This window comes from Lithobates pipiens, unplaced genomic scaffold, assembly GCF_037356315.1.
Source record: "Lithobates pipiens isolate NorthernLeopardFrog02 unplaced genomic scaffold, aLitPip1_a1.2 Scaffold_13, whole genome shotgun sequence".
Taxonomy (NCBI): Eukaryota; Metazoa; Chordata; class Amphibia; order Anura; family Ranidae; genus Lithobates; species Lithobates pipiens.
The window spans coordinates 322,299,226-322,314,959 of record NW_027507718.1 but is presented as its reverse complement, the minus strand read 5'-3'; the positions used below and the strand labels follow the sequence as shown (position 1 = coordinate 322,314,959).

Sequence of the window (15,734 nt, the reverse complement as noted above, 5' to 3'; positions counted from 1 at the left end):
AGTACATCAGGTGTATCTCATTTCTTGAGACTCTAACTAGTCAGGAAAGTACAAATACCCCCCAAATGACCCCTTTTTACAAAGTAGACATCCCAAGGTATTAAGTAGCATGGTGAGTTTTTTTAAGTTGTCATTTTTTCCCACAATTCTTTGCAAAATGAAGATTTTTTATTTTTTTTTACTAAATTGTCATATTATCAGGTTATTTCTCACACACAGCATATGTATACAACAAATTACCCCCCAAAATACATTCTGCTACTCTTCCCGAGTACGGCGATACCACATGTGTGAGACTTTTACACAGCCTGGCCACATACAGAGCACCAACATTGATGTAGTACCTTCAGACGTTCTACGAGCAAAAATGACGCATCTCATTTCTCAACCACCTATTACACTTTTGAAGGCCCTGGTGTACCAGCACAATGGAATTTCCCATAAAATTACCCCATTTTGGAAAGCAAACACCCCAACGTATAATCTGTGAGGCATAATGAGTCTTTTGAACGGTTCATTTTTTTCCAGAAGTTTTTGGAATATGTGGAAAAAAATTAAAACGCATTTTTTTTTACACAAAATTGTCAATTTATAAGATATTTCTAACACATAGCATGTATATAGCAAAAATTACACCCCAAAATACATTCTGCTACTCCTCCCGAGTACGGCGATACCACGTGTGTAGGACTTTTACACAGCCTGGCCACATAGATGGGCCAAACATTGAAGTAGTACATTCAGGCGTTCTAGGAGCATAAATGACACATCTTATTTCATTCCTACCCATCACACTTTTGAAGGTCCTGGACCACCAGGACAGTGAAATTACCCACAAAATGACCCCATTTTGGAAAGTAAACACCCCAACGTATATTCTATGAGACATGGGCTGCAAATAGGTACTCGGGTACTCTGATGGGCTGGAGATAGGTACTCGGGTACTCGGGTGGACTGTGACAGGTACTCGGGTACTCAGATGGACTGGAACAGGTACTCTGGTACTCTGATTGCCTGGTGACAGGTACTCTGGTACTCTGATTGCCTGGTGACAGGTACTCTGGTACTCTGATTGCCTGGTGACAGGTACTCGGGTACTCTGATGGCCTGGTGACAGGTACTCGGGTACTCTGATGGCCTGGTGACAGGTACTCGGGTACTCTGATGGCCTGGTGACAGGTACTCGGGTACTCTGATGGCCTGGTGACAGGTACTCGGGTACTCTGATGGCCTGGTGACAGGTACTCGGGTACTCTGATGGCCTGGTGACAGGTACTCGGGTACTCTGATGGCCTGGTGACAAGTACTCGGGTACTCTGATGGCCTGGTGACAGGTACTCTGATGGTTTGGTGACTGGTATTTGGGTACTCTGAAGGGCGGTGACAGGTACTCAGATGAACTGTGACAGGTACTCGGTACTCTAATGGACTGTGACAGGTACTCGGGTACCCTAATGGACTGTGACAGGTACTCGGGTACCCTGATGGGCCGTGACAGGTACTCGGGTATCCTGATGGGCCGTGACAGGTACTCGGGTACCCTGATGGGCCGTGACAGGTACTCGGGTACTCTGATGTGCCGTGACAGGTACTCGGGTACTCTGATGTGCCGTGACAGGTACTCGGGTACTCTGATGTGCCGTGACAGGTACTCGGGTACTCTGATGTGCCGTGACAGGTACTCGGGTACTCTGATGTGCCGGGACAGGTACTCGGGTACTCTGATGTGCCGGGACAGGTACTCGGGTACTCTGATGTGCCGGGACAGGTACTCGGGTACTCTGTGCCGGGACAGGTACTCGGGTACTCTGATGTGCCGGGACAGGTACTCGGGTACTCTGATGTGCCGGGACAGGTACTCGGGTACTCTGATGTGCCGGGACAGGTACTCGGGTACTCTGATGTGCCGGGACAGGTACTCGGGTACTCTGATGGGCTGGGACAGGTACTCGGGTACTCTGATGGGCTGGGACGGGTACTCTGATGGGCTGGGACAGGTACTCTGATGGGCTGGGACAGGTACTCTGATGGGCTGGGACGGGTACTCTGATGGGCTGGGACGGGTACTCTGATGGGCTGGGACGGGTACTCTGATGGGCTGGGACGGGTACTCTGATGGGCTGGGACGGGTACTCTGATGGGCTGGGACGGGTACTCTGATGGGCTGGGACGGGTACTCTGATGGGCTGGGACGGGTACTCTGATGGGCTGGGACGGGTACTCTGATGGGCTGGGACGGGTACTCTGATGGGCTGGGACGGGTACTCTGATGGGCTGGGACGGGTACTCTGATGGGCTGGGACGGGTACTCTGATGGGCTGGGACGGGTACTCTGATGGGCTGGGACGGGTACTCTGATGGGCTGGGACGGGTACTCTGATGGGCTGGGACGGGTACTCTGATGGGCTGGGACGGGTACTCTGATGGGCTGGGACGGGTACTCTGATGGGCTGGGACGGGTACTCTGATGGGCTGGGACGGGTACTCTGATGGGCTGGGACGGGTACTCTGATGGGCTGGGACGGGTACTCTGATGGGCTGGGACGGGTACTCTGATGGGCTGGGACGGGTACTCTGATGGGCTGGGACGGGTACTCTGATGGGCTGGGACGGGTACTCTGATGGGCTGGGACGGGTACTCTGATGGGCTGGGACGGGTACTCTGATGGGCTGGGACGGGTACTCTGATGGGCTGGGACGGGTACTCTGATGGGCTGGGACGGGTACTCTGATGGGCTGGGACGGGTACTCTGATGGGCTGGGACGGGTACTCTGATGGGCTGGGACGGGTACTCTGATGGGCTGGGACGGGTACTCTGATGGGCTGGGACGGGTACTCTGATGGGCTGGGACGGGTACTCTGATGGGCTGGGACGGGTACTCTGATGGGCTGGGACGGGTACTCGGGTACTCTGATGGGCTGGGACAGGTACTCGGGTACTCTGATGGGCTGGGACGGGTACTCGGGTACTCTGATGGGCTGGGACGGGTACTCGGGTACTCTGATGGGCTGGGACGGGTACTCGGGTACTCTGATGGGCTGGGACGGGTACTCGGGTACTCTGATGGGCTGGGACGGGTACTCGGGTACTCTGATGGGCTGGGACGGGTACTCGGGTACTCTGATGGGCTGGGACAGGTACTCGGGTACTCTGATGGGCTGGGACAGGTACTCGGGTACTCTGATGGGCTGGGACAGGTACTCGGGTACTCTGATGGGCTGGGACAGGTACTCGGGTACTCTGATGGGCTGGGACAGGTACTCGGGTACTCTGATGGGCTGGGACAGGTACTCGGGTACTCTGATGGGCTGGGACAGGTACTCGGGTACTCTGATGGGCTGGGACAGGTACTCGGGTACTCTGATGGGCTGGGACAGGTACTCGGGTACTCTGATGGGCTGGGACAGGTACTCGGGTACTCTGATGGGCTGGGACAGGTACTCGGGTACTCTGATGGGCTGGGACAGGTACTCGGGTACTCTGATGGGCTGGGACAGGTACTCGGGTACTCTGATGGGCTGGGACAGGTACTCGGGTACTCTGATGGGCTGGGACAGGTACTCGGGTACTCTGATGGGCTGGGACAGGTACTCGGGTACTCTGATGGGCTGGGACAGGTACTCGGGTACTCTGATGGGCTGGGACAGGTACTCGGGTACTCTGATGGGCTGGGACAGGTACTCGGGTACTCTGATGGGCTGGGACAGGTACTCGGGTACTCTGATGGGCTGGGACAGGTACTCGGGTACTCTGATGGGCTGGGACAGGTACTCGGGTACTCTGATGGGCTGGGACAGGTACTCGGGTACTCTGATGGGCTGGGACAGGTACTCGGGTACTCTGATGGGCTGGGACAGGTACTCGGGTACTCTGATGGGCTGGGACAGGTACTCGGGTACTCTGATGGGCTGGGACAGGTACTCGGGTACTCTGATGGGCTGGGACAGGTACTCGGGTACTCTGATGGGCTGGGACAGGTACTCGGGTACTCTGATGGGCTGGGACAGGTACTCGGGTACTCTGATGGGCTGGGACAGGTACTCGGGTACTCTGATGGGCTGGGACAGGTACTCGGGTACTCTGATGGGCTGGGACAGGTACTCGGGTACTCTGATGGGCTGGGACAGGTACTCGGGTACTCTGATGGGCTGGGACAGGTACTCGGGTACTCTGATGGGCTGGGACAGGTACTCGGGTACTCTGATGGGCTGGGACAGGTACTCGGGTACTCTGATGGGCTGGGACAGGTACTCGGGTACTCTGATGGGCTGGGACAGGTACTCGGGTACTCTGATGGGCTGGGACAGGTACTCGGGTACTCTGATGGGCTGGGACAGGTACTCGGGTACTCTGATGGGCTGGGACAGGTACTCGGGTACTCTGATGGGCTGGGACAGGTACTCGGGTACTCTGATGGGCTGGGACAGGTACTCGGGTACTCTGATGGGCTGGGACAGGTACTCGGGTACTCTGATGGGCTGGGACAGGTACTCGGGTACTCTGATGGGCTGGGACAGGTACTCGGGTACTCTGATGGGCTGGGACAGGTACTCGGGTACTCTGATGGGCTGGGACAGGTACTCGGGTACTCTGATGGGCTGGGACAGGTACTCGGGTACTCTGATGGGCTGGGACAGGTACTCGGGTACTCTGATGGGCTGGGACAGGTACTCGGGTACTCTGATGGGCTGGGACAGGTACTCGGGTACTCTGATGGGCTGGGACAGGTACTCGGGTACTCTGATGGGCTGGGACAGGTACTCGGGTACTCTGATGGGCTGGGACAGGTACTCGGGTACTCTGATGGGCTGGGACAGGTACTCGGGTACTCTGATGGGCTGGGACAGGTACTCGGGTACTCTGATGGGCTGGGACAGGTACTCGGGTACTCTGATGGGCTGGGACAGGTACTCGGGTACTCTGATGGGCTGGGACAGGTACTCGGGTACTCTGATGGGCTGGGACAGGTACTCGGGTACTCTGATGGGCTGGGACAGGTACTCGGGTACTCTGATGGGCTGGGACAGGTACTCGGGTACTCTGATGGGCTGGGACAGGTACTCGGGTACTCTGATGGGCTGGGACAGGTACTCGGGTACTCTGATGGGCTGGGACAGGTACTCGGGTACTCTGATGGGCTGGGACAGGTACTCGGGTACTCTGATGGGCTGGGACAGGTACTCGGGTACTCTGATGGGCTGGGACAGGTACTCGGGTACTCTGATGGGCTGGGACAGGTACTCGGGTACTCTGATGGGCTGGGACAGGTACTCGGGTACTCTGATGGGCTGGGACAGGTACTCGGGTACTCTGATGGGCTGGGACAGGTACTCGGGTACTCTGATGGGCTGGGACAGGTACTCGGGTACTCTGATGGGCTGGGACAGGTACTCGGGTACTCTGATGGGCTGGGACAGGTACTCGGGTACTCTGATGGGCTGGGACAGGTACTCGGGTACTCTGATGGGCTGGGACAGGTACTCGGGTACTCTGATGGGCTGGGACAGGTACTCGGGTACTCTGATGGGCTGGGACAGGTACTCGGGTACTCTGATGGGCTGGGACAGGTACTCGGGTACTCTGATGGGCTGGGACAGGTACTCGGGTACTCTGATGGGCTGGGACAGGTACTCGGGTACTCTGATGGGCTGGGACAGGTACTCGGGTACTCTGATGGGCTGGGACAGGTACTCGGGTACTCTGATGGGCTGGGACAGGTACTCAAATACTCTGATGGACTGTGACAGGTACTCTGATGGACTGTGATTGACAGGTACTATGAGGGGTGGTGACAGGTCCTCTTTATTGGGGGGGGGGCAATCAGTATGTTTGGTGTACACTGTATGCGGTAACGAGATGTTACCGCAATCTCCTCCTCACACACGATCGGTGTGTGAGGAGGAGAACCCGGTAACATCCCGTTACCGCGGTTTGTTTACATTTTAGTGATCGGCTGTGAAAGGATCACAGCCGATCACGTGGGTAAACAGCCAGCCAATGGCTGTTTACCAGTGTCGGTGACGAGCAGTGTTCCCGGGGAACACGCCGCCACCGACGTGCACGTGCAGCGCGCTCGCGATCGCGCGCATGCGCCGTGCACGTAGGGGGTGTGACCATCTGTGATCGGCCGTGACTTCATCACGGCCGATCACGTGGTAAACAGCCATAACGAATGGCTGTTCACCCCCTTCGGTGGCGAGCGGTGTCTCCGTGACACGCCGCCACCGAAGAAACAGGGATGCCTCCCGCCACAATAGCTGCGCCGCCTGGCCGTCATTTGACGGCCGGCGGTCAGCAACTAGTTAATCTTTTAGATTAGGAGCGCAGTCCCCTTTTTTTTTTTTTTTTTTTTTTTTTCTCTTATTGGTCCAATAACGGTGCCAGTTTTGGGCCAATCAGTTGACGGGTAACAGACCTAAGCACCTGATTGGCGGAGAGGTGGTTCAGTGTTAGGAAAGCGAATATTCATTCTCTTTTCTAACACAGCTAGGTGAACTGCGAGCGCTGTTTTACCTTTTTTTTTTTTTTTTAACCTTTTTTGACGCCTATTAGAGCCTGTGGCTCTAATCGGGTGCTTAAAAAAAAAAAAACCACGCCACTGTAATTCAGGCTCCCAGCGCCTGAGAAGGGGGTGGCAGTGGCGGCCATAGATTCATGCAATACATGAATCTATCTATTGGTGATAGGGGTGGCTGGAGAGAGGGGGCGGCGCCCGTGTGCACTTTTGTACGCACACAATCACTGTGTGAGGGGCTGTCATATATACAGGATTCCTTGGGGGGGCGGCTCAGTGCATACAGGTGAGGTGGCCTGTGTGCTGATTCGGTAGGATGGCCTGTGGCAAGCCCTGGAGAATGTTGGTGGTCAGGTTCGGGGGGGGGGAAGAAGACGCCAGGCTTAAAGCTTAACGTTTCTGCTGGCTGCCCTGGTGACACGATGGGGGTCTACTGCTCCCTGATTGCTGTCATGTCAGTGGTAACCCATCTCTTCCCCTCCCCCACAGAACATCTCCCTAGGACACACAAAAATCGCAGATCGCCGCCATTGTATAAATATAAATCTATCCCCTGTCTTGTAGACGCGATAACTTTTGCCCAATCCATATACATATTGGCCTAAACTGAGAAAAAAAATATGTATGTGTGTATTTGGAGCTATTTATTATTGCTTTTTATTTTTTGCGCAAAAATAAAAATAAAACGCAGAGGTGATTAAATACCACCAAAAAAAAAACAGTATCTAGGTAAAAACACACATGCTCTATGAATATATATTTATGTGGACATGGTCATGATAGATCGAGATATACTTCTGCCCATACGTCTTAAAGGGACATAAATTTTTTTCAAATGACAAAATTTTTTTTGATTGCATTTAAATCCTAATATGAGATCAGAGGACCTTTTTTGACCCCAGATCTCATATTTAAGAGGATCTGCCATGTTTTTTTTTTTCTATTACAAGGGATGTTTACGTTCCTTGTAATAGGAATAAAAGTGACCCAAATTATTTTTTTTTTTTAAACTGTGTAAAAAAAAAAGGTGTGTAATAAATATATATATATATATATATATGTGTGTGTGTGTGTGTGTGTGTGTGTGTGTTTTAAATGCCCGGTCTCGATGCGCTCACTTGCAGAAGCGAACACATACGTGAGTAGCGCCCGCATATGAAAATGGTGGTCAAACCACTCATGTGAGGTATCGCCGCAATAGTTCTAGCCCTGGACCGCCTCTGTATCTCAAACATGCAACTTGTAGAATTTTTTTTTTTTTTTTTTAAACGTCGCCTATGGAAATTTTTGAGGGTTAAAGTTTGACACCATTCCCTGAGCGGGAGCAATTTTGAAGCGTGACATGTTGGATATCCATTCACTTGGCGTAACAATATCTTTCACAATATAAAATAAAAATTTGGTTAATTTACTATTGTCTTATATTTTTTATTTTTATGCAAAAAAGTGACTTTTCCCAAAAAAGTGCGTTTGTAAGACCGCTGCGCAAATACAGCGTGAAAAAAGTGTTGCAATGACCGCCATTTTATTCTCTAGGTTGTTAGGAAAAAAATATATAATGTTTGGGGGGTTCTAAAGTAAAGTTTTAAACATGTAAATGCCAAAATCTTAAAACGAGGCTGGTCCTTAAGTGGTTAACATGGACTTTGGGTAGTCAAGCTTAAACCCCAATTTTTTTGTTTTTTGCCCCCACTTTAGGGGAACCCCAGTGGTCATTACACTCAGTGACCCGGGCCCAGTGGCTAGAGTTGTATGTGCTAATTACTGCTTGTATAAGTCTGTCCTTTATATGTTTTGAAGTCACTTTTTGTACATTTTGTTTATACATATTTTTTTAATACATTGGTGCCTGTAAAGTCCATGATTCTTTGTAAATATAATTAAAAGTTAAAGCGCATCTCTAGGCAAAACGGCTACATCCTTTTTGTTCTTTTTTTCTTTTGTAGGCGTTGCATACTGTGAACAGAGACAGAGCCCGCTATCGTGATCGCCATGAATACATTGAAACGCAAGTGAAACCCCTAGCGGGCACACTTGGAGGTAAGATCAAACTCTTGAATACAGATAAGCTGTGCTGTGGTACTTTTTGGAATTTGTCAAAGAGCAGGTTACTTTTTTTTTTTGTTAGGATAGATTCGATTTTCCTAAAGTCATATCATAGGTTTATTAAAGGGTGCTGCTGCACACAGGTTTTTTTACCTGTAAAATGCCTTGAGTCTTTACAACCACTTGTTTGTGTCCCCACAGGGGAAATTCCCCCCTTTAAAAGAGAAGTATAGGTTGAGGGGGGGTTTCCTGATTTATACTTTGGTGGGTGCAGCATCGGACACGGGAACCTCTACACTGAGGACTGTCAATCAGCAGCTCTCCACTCTGCTTCCTCCTCGCTCGCTGGAACGCTGAGCTGTGGAGGGACGGGGAGTGGCTGCCTCAGGCTCTCAGCAGCTTGCTGAGCGGGGTGTCAGTCCAGGCACCCCATTGTCGCGATGACACGATGCCTGGACTGGCTCTGTGACCTCAGCGTAAGTGTTTTCAGACCGCTCTCCACTGAAAACGGGAGTGCAAAACTAATTGCAATCCTGTGATCCATAGGAGAATCTCAGCCAAACAAGCTCAGATTGGATTTATCCTTTAATTTTGTCCTTGATGATTGACACTAAATAGGTGAGAACCTCCTTCAATGAAAACGCCTATTCTTTTGACTAATCTCCAATAGGGGATTTACAATTCACTTTGGAGAAGCTTTTGTTTTTTTCTGTTGCAATAAAGGAATCGTTATCGCAATCTTGACTAAAGTGTTTCACAATTCTTTCTATGCAAAGAATTCTCTCTGCTCTTCTGAAGCCACAGCCCTCAAAAGAAAGGAAGGAAAAACTGGGCAGTCTACCAAGAATCAAAACATTCTTTATCAGTTGAACTTTAGTATAAACATTGTAGTAATTTGTCAATGGAATAGACTTAGACAGTGTGCAAGTGATAAAAGTTTAACCACTTAAACACTAAACCTTTTTCTGACATTTGTTGGTTTCAAGTGAAAATAATTTTTAATTTTTTTGCTAGAAAATTACTTAAAACCCCCAAACATTATATATATATATATATATATATATATATATATATATATATATATATATATATATATATATATATATATATATAATATATTTTAGTAGACACCCTAGAGAATAAAATGGTGCAATATTTTATGTCAAACTGTATTTGCGCAGCCGTCTTTCAAATGCAATTACGTTAATGAACTAAAAAAAGAACCAGTAAAGTTAGCCCATATTTTTTTTTATTAAGCATAAACTATGGTGAGAGGCCTATAAATTTACACCGTGAAGCAGGTTCTGAAAACCAGGGTATACTCTGCTCTGCCTTGCCTGGTAGTTAACACCTATGCATCCAATTGCTTAGAACCATAGCCAGAAACTGTTGTCTGCCTAACTTGATGCTTGTGGCTGTGTTATCGCAGTCCTGTTGAAGACCCTCCTGTTACCATTATTCATTTGATATGACAGGTGTGTGCCCCGCCTCCTGTATTGGTAAAGATGTAGTGTGAAATGTAATACCGTTGACAAAGTAAAGGTGCCCTGCACAAGTTGGTCTGATTACCAGACATTGGAGACAGTATTCTTTTTTCATTGTAGAAGTTGGCTGATCTGAAGTATTAAGATGGTACAGTAGCTGGTACCAGGCCACACCCCTCAGCACCTTGTCCCCATGTTGATGAGGACCAGGGTCTCTTCCCATCAACCCTGGCCGTTGGTTGTCAGGATCTAAGGGGGGCTTATTGGAATCTGGGAGCCCCCTTTAATAAGGGGGCCCCCAGATCCCAGCCCCCCACCCTATGTGAGTATGGGGGTACATCATACCACTACCCATTCATCTGGGGGAAAAGTGTCAAAAACACACTAGACAGGTTTTCAAAGTAATTAGGCAGCTCCGGGTGTTGTCTTCCGTGACATTTTCCTATTGCAGCCAGCACAAAATGTACAGTGCCCTGTCACCGAGAACCGGCATGATGGGATTGCGCTGGAAACCTTCTCGTCGGGTACTGTAGCTTGTTGTATTTGGGCAAAACAATGTCAGGTGGACCAGCAGGGTATGTTGGAAGATCAGGATTTTGTTTCCAAAAATGTTCAAATATGTCCTAAAACACAGATCTTTCTAGAAAAAGTGGCTTTGTGTCTGCAGCTGTGCTGAAATGTGTTTTTCATAATGCAGTCAGTTCTGTGACACAAGTTAGTGGCCATCTCACATTGTGCTGAGTTGCACATCATGGTTGTAAAACGAAAAGATCACTGACCGTGATCACACACAGAAAAGTTTCATCATCCTTTTCATTAGAGGCATATTTCCAGTGCCGAAAAACAAACAAAATTTACCCCACGTTTTCTTCAATTGACAAGCTATGACGAGAATCCATTCTATTTTCATCATCTAACGAAAACAGAACGCAAGCAAGGTAGCGTGCTTAGTGTGCTTAGCACTGTGCAGTATTAAAGGCCTCCTCAGATGACCCTCCAGAGCACTGTGTGCATTACCAGCCTCCTGAGAGTCCTGACTCATGAGCATCCAGAGCACATTACAGGTCCCCTCAGACTTTCCAGAGCACTGTGCATTACAGGCCTCACGTGTTCTGACTTTCCAGAGGACCAGAGCACTGTGCATTACAAGCCGCCTCAGACCACTGTCCAGAGTCTGTGCAGTGTGTTCAAATGTTAATACGATAAATTATGTATTCGATTATTTTTACTCCAGGGGTATATGAGTTTGGAAATTCTACAGAAATGCTTAAATAATGCATTACAATTTAACTAAACCCATTAGATTTCAGTCAACTAAAATGTACTGCAGATTTTAGTCTACTAAATATGACTAAAACAATTGCAGATTACTAAAATGGCATTTTAGTCAAGACTAAAGGCATTTTCACACTGGGGTGGGGGGCATCGACTGTATTTTTAACAGAGCTTTACTGTCGTTTTAGCTGCACTTTACGTCTGCTAAGCACCGCTGGCCATTGATTTAAATGGCACAGGCGTTTTAGGAGCAGTGTATTTACCGCTCCTGCAATGCACCAATGATGCTGCTTTCAGGAGTTTTTTCCACATCCTGCAAGCACACTGCTCCAGTGTGAAAGCGCTCAGGCTTTCACACGGGGGGGGGGGGGGGGTTCTCAGGCGCTTTACACGTGCTATTTTTAGCCCTTTAGCGGCTGAATAATGCCTCAATGTGAATGTAGCCTAAAACTAGACTGAAATTTGACACCAAAATTTACACTGCAGAGCAGTTTAATAGTTAGGTGTTTAAAGAAATCCAAGTGACCTAGCAATGTTATTAAACAGTTTGTACATTCCAGCACAACCGTAGATAATTGTGAAGCAAAGGGATATGCAACGTGTTTAAAGGATGCGTTTTTAGAGAGCAGATTGCAGATCTGCTTAGGTTAGTTTAAAGGGGTGAACTGGATTTCCATTTTGGATAGAGTAAGAGATTTCTAATCCCTGTCAGTTTGTTTGTTTTGTCTTTTGCCATCTGGGAGATTTCCCTTCACTTCCTGTCCCATAGCCATAACTTTCAATGATATGGTAAACAGGACAAATAGAGTGAATCTCCCTAATGGGGGACACAAAATTAAAACCTGACTGGGGTTCTAATCCCTCTCCACTGTATCCAAAACCTAAAAAAAAATAAGTTTTTCCTCTTTGACAATTTAATATATTGGAAAGATCTTGTTTATGTACAGCAGGCATGGCCAAACAGTCGGTTTGTATGAGCTGGTAGGGGGTTTCATTCTGCACAATAATTATTTTTAAATGGATCATATGCAAGACCTATAGTGTAGGTTTACTAAAACTGGTGCACTCAGAAATTGGTGCAGCTGTGTATGGTAGCCAATCGGCTTCTAACCTCCGCTTGTTCAATTAGGCTGGGTTCACGCTATACTACACAACAGTAGTATGACTTTCATCCTACTTTGCTCTGCGACATCATCAGTCCTACATTGGTCCTGCATCCATCCGACTTTCATGAACAGGATGCTACTTTGATCTCACTTTTCAGATAGTTTTGATTGGTCAAAGGACAAGTCATATTAACACACAATGGGAGGGGCTACAGCAGGGGGCGGGAAAAAAACACTATGTCTGATGTTAGTCGGATGGTTAGGACAAGGATCTGACTTTGATCCTACTTCAATGGATAGTCAATGGGCTGAAGTGGGATCAAAGGGGGACTAAAGTAGTACAGGGAGCATTTTCAAAGTCGGACCGACTTGTGTCGGACCAGTTAAGACGGTTCCCATAGGGAAACATTAATTTTCACAAGTCATGTGACATGAGCTCCTGTCGAAGCGTTTGTCCTACCAGTGTGAACCCCGGCCTTAAGCTTTGGCAATAAGGCTGGGTTCACACTGGTCCGACATTGGGAGCTCATGTCGCATGAAAATCAATGTTTCCCTATGAGAGCCGTCATAACTGGTCCGACTTTGAAAATGCTCCCTGTAGTACTTTGGTCCGCCTTTGATCCTACTTCAGCCCATTGACTATCCATTGAAGTAGGATCAAAGTCGGATCCTTGTCCTAACCATCCAACTTTTGACATCAGACATGGTGATTACAGCAGCAGTAAAAGGAGATTATCTCACACTGGGATTGTTTTGATTCAGACTATCACAAAGTTGGATCAAAGTAGTATCCTGTTCATTCAAGTTGGGTGAATGTAGGACTGATGTCGCAGAGCAAAGTAGGATGAAAGTAGTATGTCTGTTGTGTAGTATCAGTGTGAACCCAGCCTAAAACCTGGAAGCTGATTGGTTTCTATGTAGAGCTGCAGCAGATTCTGCACTCTTCAGTTGTAAATTACCCCCTCGTGATTTGGGGGGGGTTAGATGAATGGTCAGATCTCGCTCTCTCGCTCTTACAAACTTTGCACTGAGCGCTATACATGTCTAGCTATGCCGTTGATGATGGATGTTGTGTGAAGGATGCTTCTGCCCAGTACAGGGCAGGCAGTTTTATAGGGAATACCCTGATCTTAAATATTGGCAGTTTGGAGGCTGCCCATGACATTTTGTGTGTGTGTGTCTTTTTTTTTTCCCCCAACAGATCATGCAGTCATCACTTAAATGTACACAATAGGCAATGTCTTAATGTGATTTTAATTGTTGTGTTTTTTTTTTTTTTCTTCTCCAATCCCCAACTTTCCTTTCGTGCTTTCCAGATGACAGTAAGTAGATTTCTTCTATTTAACGTTCTTTGTAATCTTTCCCATTTTTATAGTACTTGCAAAAATATATTTCTCTGCTCTGGTTTATTCCCACCTATACTAATCTATTAGATCAATTTTACTGACAACAGTGGCTTCAAAAACATTTGTTTTGGATGTTCATACAGACTGTTGAATTCTGCCATAGGTGTTTGTATTGGTGAGCACCATATGGGTAGAATGGGAAACCTGAGCCAAGCAGTATATTATGCCACTCTACCTATGACTGTTTTGAACAAGGTTGTCTTAGTAGTTACAGCATGTTTTTAACGTTGACTATTATGTTCCAGATATTGAATTTTTGTAGCCGAACTTTTACCATACAAATATACTATTAAACTTTACCCAAAGTATTGAAACTTTTATTCAATTCTTTTTTTTTTTTTTTTTTTTTTTTTTACATAATTGTCAGACAAAAGTGCTTACCCTTGTTCAGAACAGATATAGTCTCGTGTGTTTTCTGTGACTGTGTGTGAAAGTGTTATCGGTGTCCTTTCAGTTCATTCTGGTTAGCTCTTAAAATAATTTTTTTGTTTTCCAAACATTTTTTATATATATTTTTTTTTTTTTTTTTTGGCATGAGCATTACTTATTTTAACTTTTGCTCATGTTTCTTTTATTTTTCTCTAACTGTCACTTTTGCTTCTTACAATTTCCAGAATAAAGCCCAAGGGGATATCTACCTAAACTTGAAGTTATAACAACCAAAAAGGGACAGTCCATCATGCCGTGCAGCCTAACTAGTGATGATTTATAGTCGCACGCCAGTCCTTAAAGTCTCACTACCACTTAAATTTTTTTTTTTTTTTTTTTTATATTGGTTATTCTGTTATACTGTTTCCGCTAGTTGCACCCCCACCCCCACCCCCTTGCCACAAGTGGGGTAAGATCTGGTTCTGATTCTGTTAACAAAAAAAGTGGAATCTCTCATTTTTAAATGAATCCATTTAGGCTGATTGCTCTTATTACCTGTGTGTGTACATGACTGTCCAATAAAGAGACCAATATGAATGTTGTTTTGACTGACTGTCTTATTATTTTTTTATTTATTTTTTTCCTACTTTTGATTGGGATTTCTGGGTAGTGCTGCTCTTAAACTTAGAGTGGTCCCCTTTTCTTGAGGTGATTAAGGTGTCCTAACACTGAAGTGTGGGCTTTGTGTGTTGATGGAACTAACATACTTTCCTTGCTTGCTTCCATTGTAGAGCTGCTTAGTGTCAAGGCCATTTGTAGAAAAAGAGCTTTCTGCTTCTGATAGTGTTTATTAGCATCACTTTATTCTTAGATCTGCTGTGATCTAGGGATAGAAACTTTCCAGAAATAGATGGTGTTCTGTCAAGGTATGAGCACATGTCCATGTATTTTTGTTAAAGAAGATCTTTCCTGTTGCATTGCCAAGCTTTCTATCCAGTGAATTTAATGTTCACTGCATTCTGGTTTTTAACATTTTGATCCTATATGTACACAGCAGTACATGTTATGGGGCTCTAATTCACAGCCATTTGTATGTCCAAAAAATTCCATGTCACTCATTGGTGAAACCATAAAGATTTACCCCTTGTGAATTTTTGGAGATCTTTTTAATACATTTTTTTGCAAGTTAAGATTTTGTGCGATGTCTGCATAGAACTAAAGCTGGAGAATTCTCTTTAGGTAAATTTTTTTTTTTTTTTTTTTTTACTCTTCTTCCTGTCCCAAAAAAGCAACAGGAAGTGAGAGAATCTCTATTGGGCGAGGGGAATTCCCCTCTTAGTTGTCACAGAAAAAAAGGGGAATAGTTCACCTCATCTCTTGTTTTGGTGATGCCCTTAAAATGTGCATTTCCCATCATTTTGTCAGGGTAGCAATGGTCATCAGAACAAATAGAGGTTTACTCTACCTACTGGAAACAAACGGCAATAAGTACTTGGCAGGTTCTAAACGTTTCTGATTTGGCTGTACATACC

At 46.6% G+C, this 15,734-nt stretch overlaps 1 protein-coding gene across 1 annotated transcript in view; it reads left to right on the top strand.

The window, feature by feature from the left end:
• Positions 1–15,734, top strand: part of MGARP (mitochondria localized glutamic acid rich protein) — a 103,978-nt gene that overhangs the window by 20,412 nt on the left and 67,832 nt on the right. The window contains exons 3-4 of the mRNA XM_077476921.1: positions 8,463–8,556; positions 13,744–13,749. Coding sequence (XP_077333047.1) covers positions 8,463–8,556; positions 13,744–13,749 — 100 coding nt within the window. The remainder of the gene's footprint in view (positions 1–8,462; positions 8,557–13,743; positions 13,750–15,734) is intronic.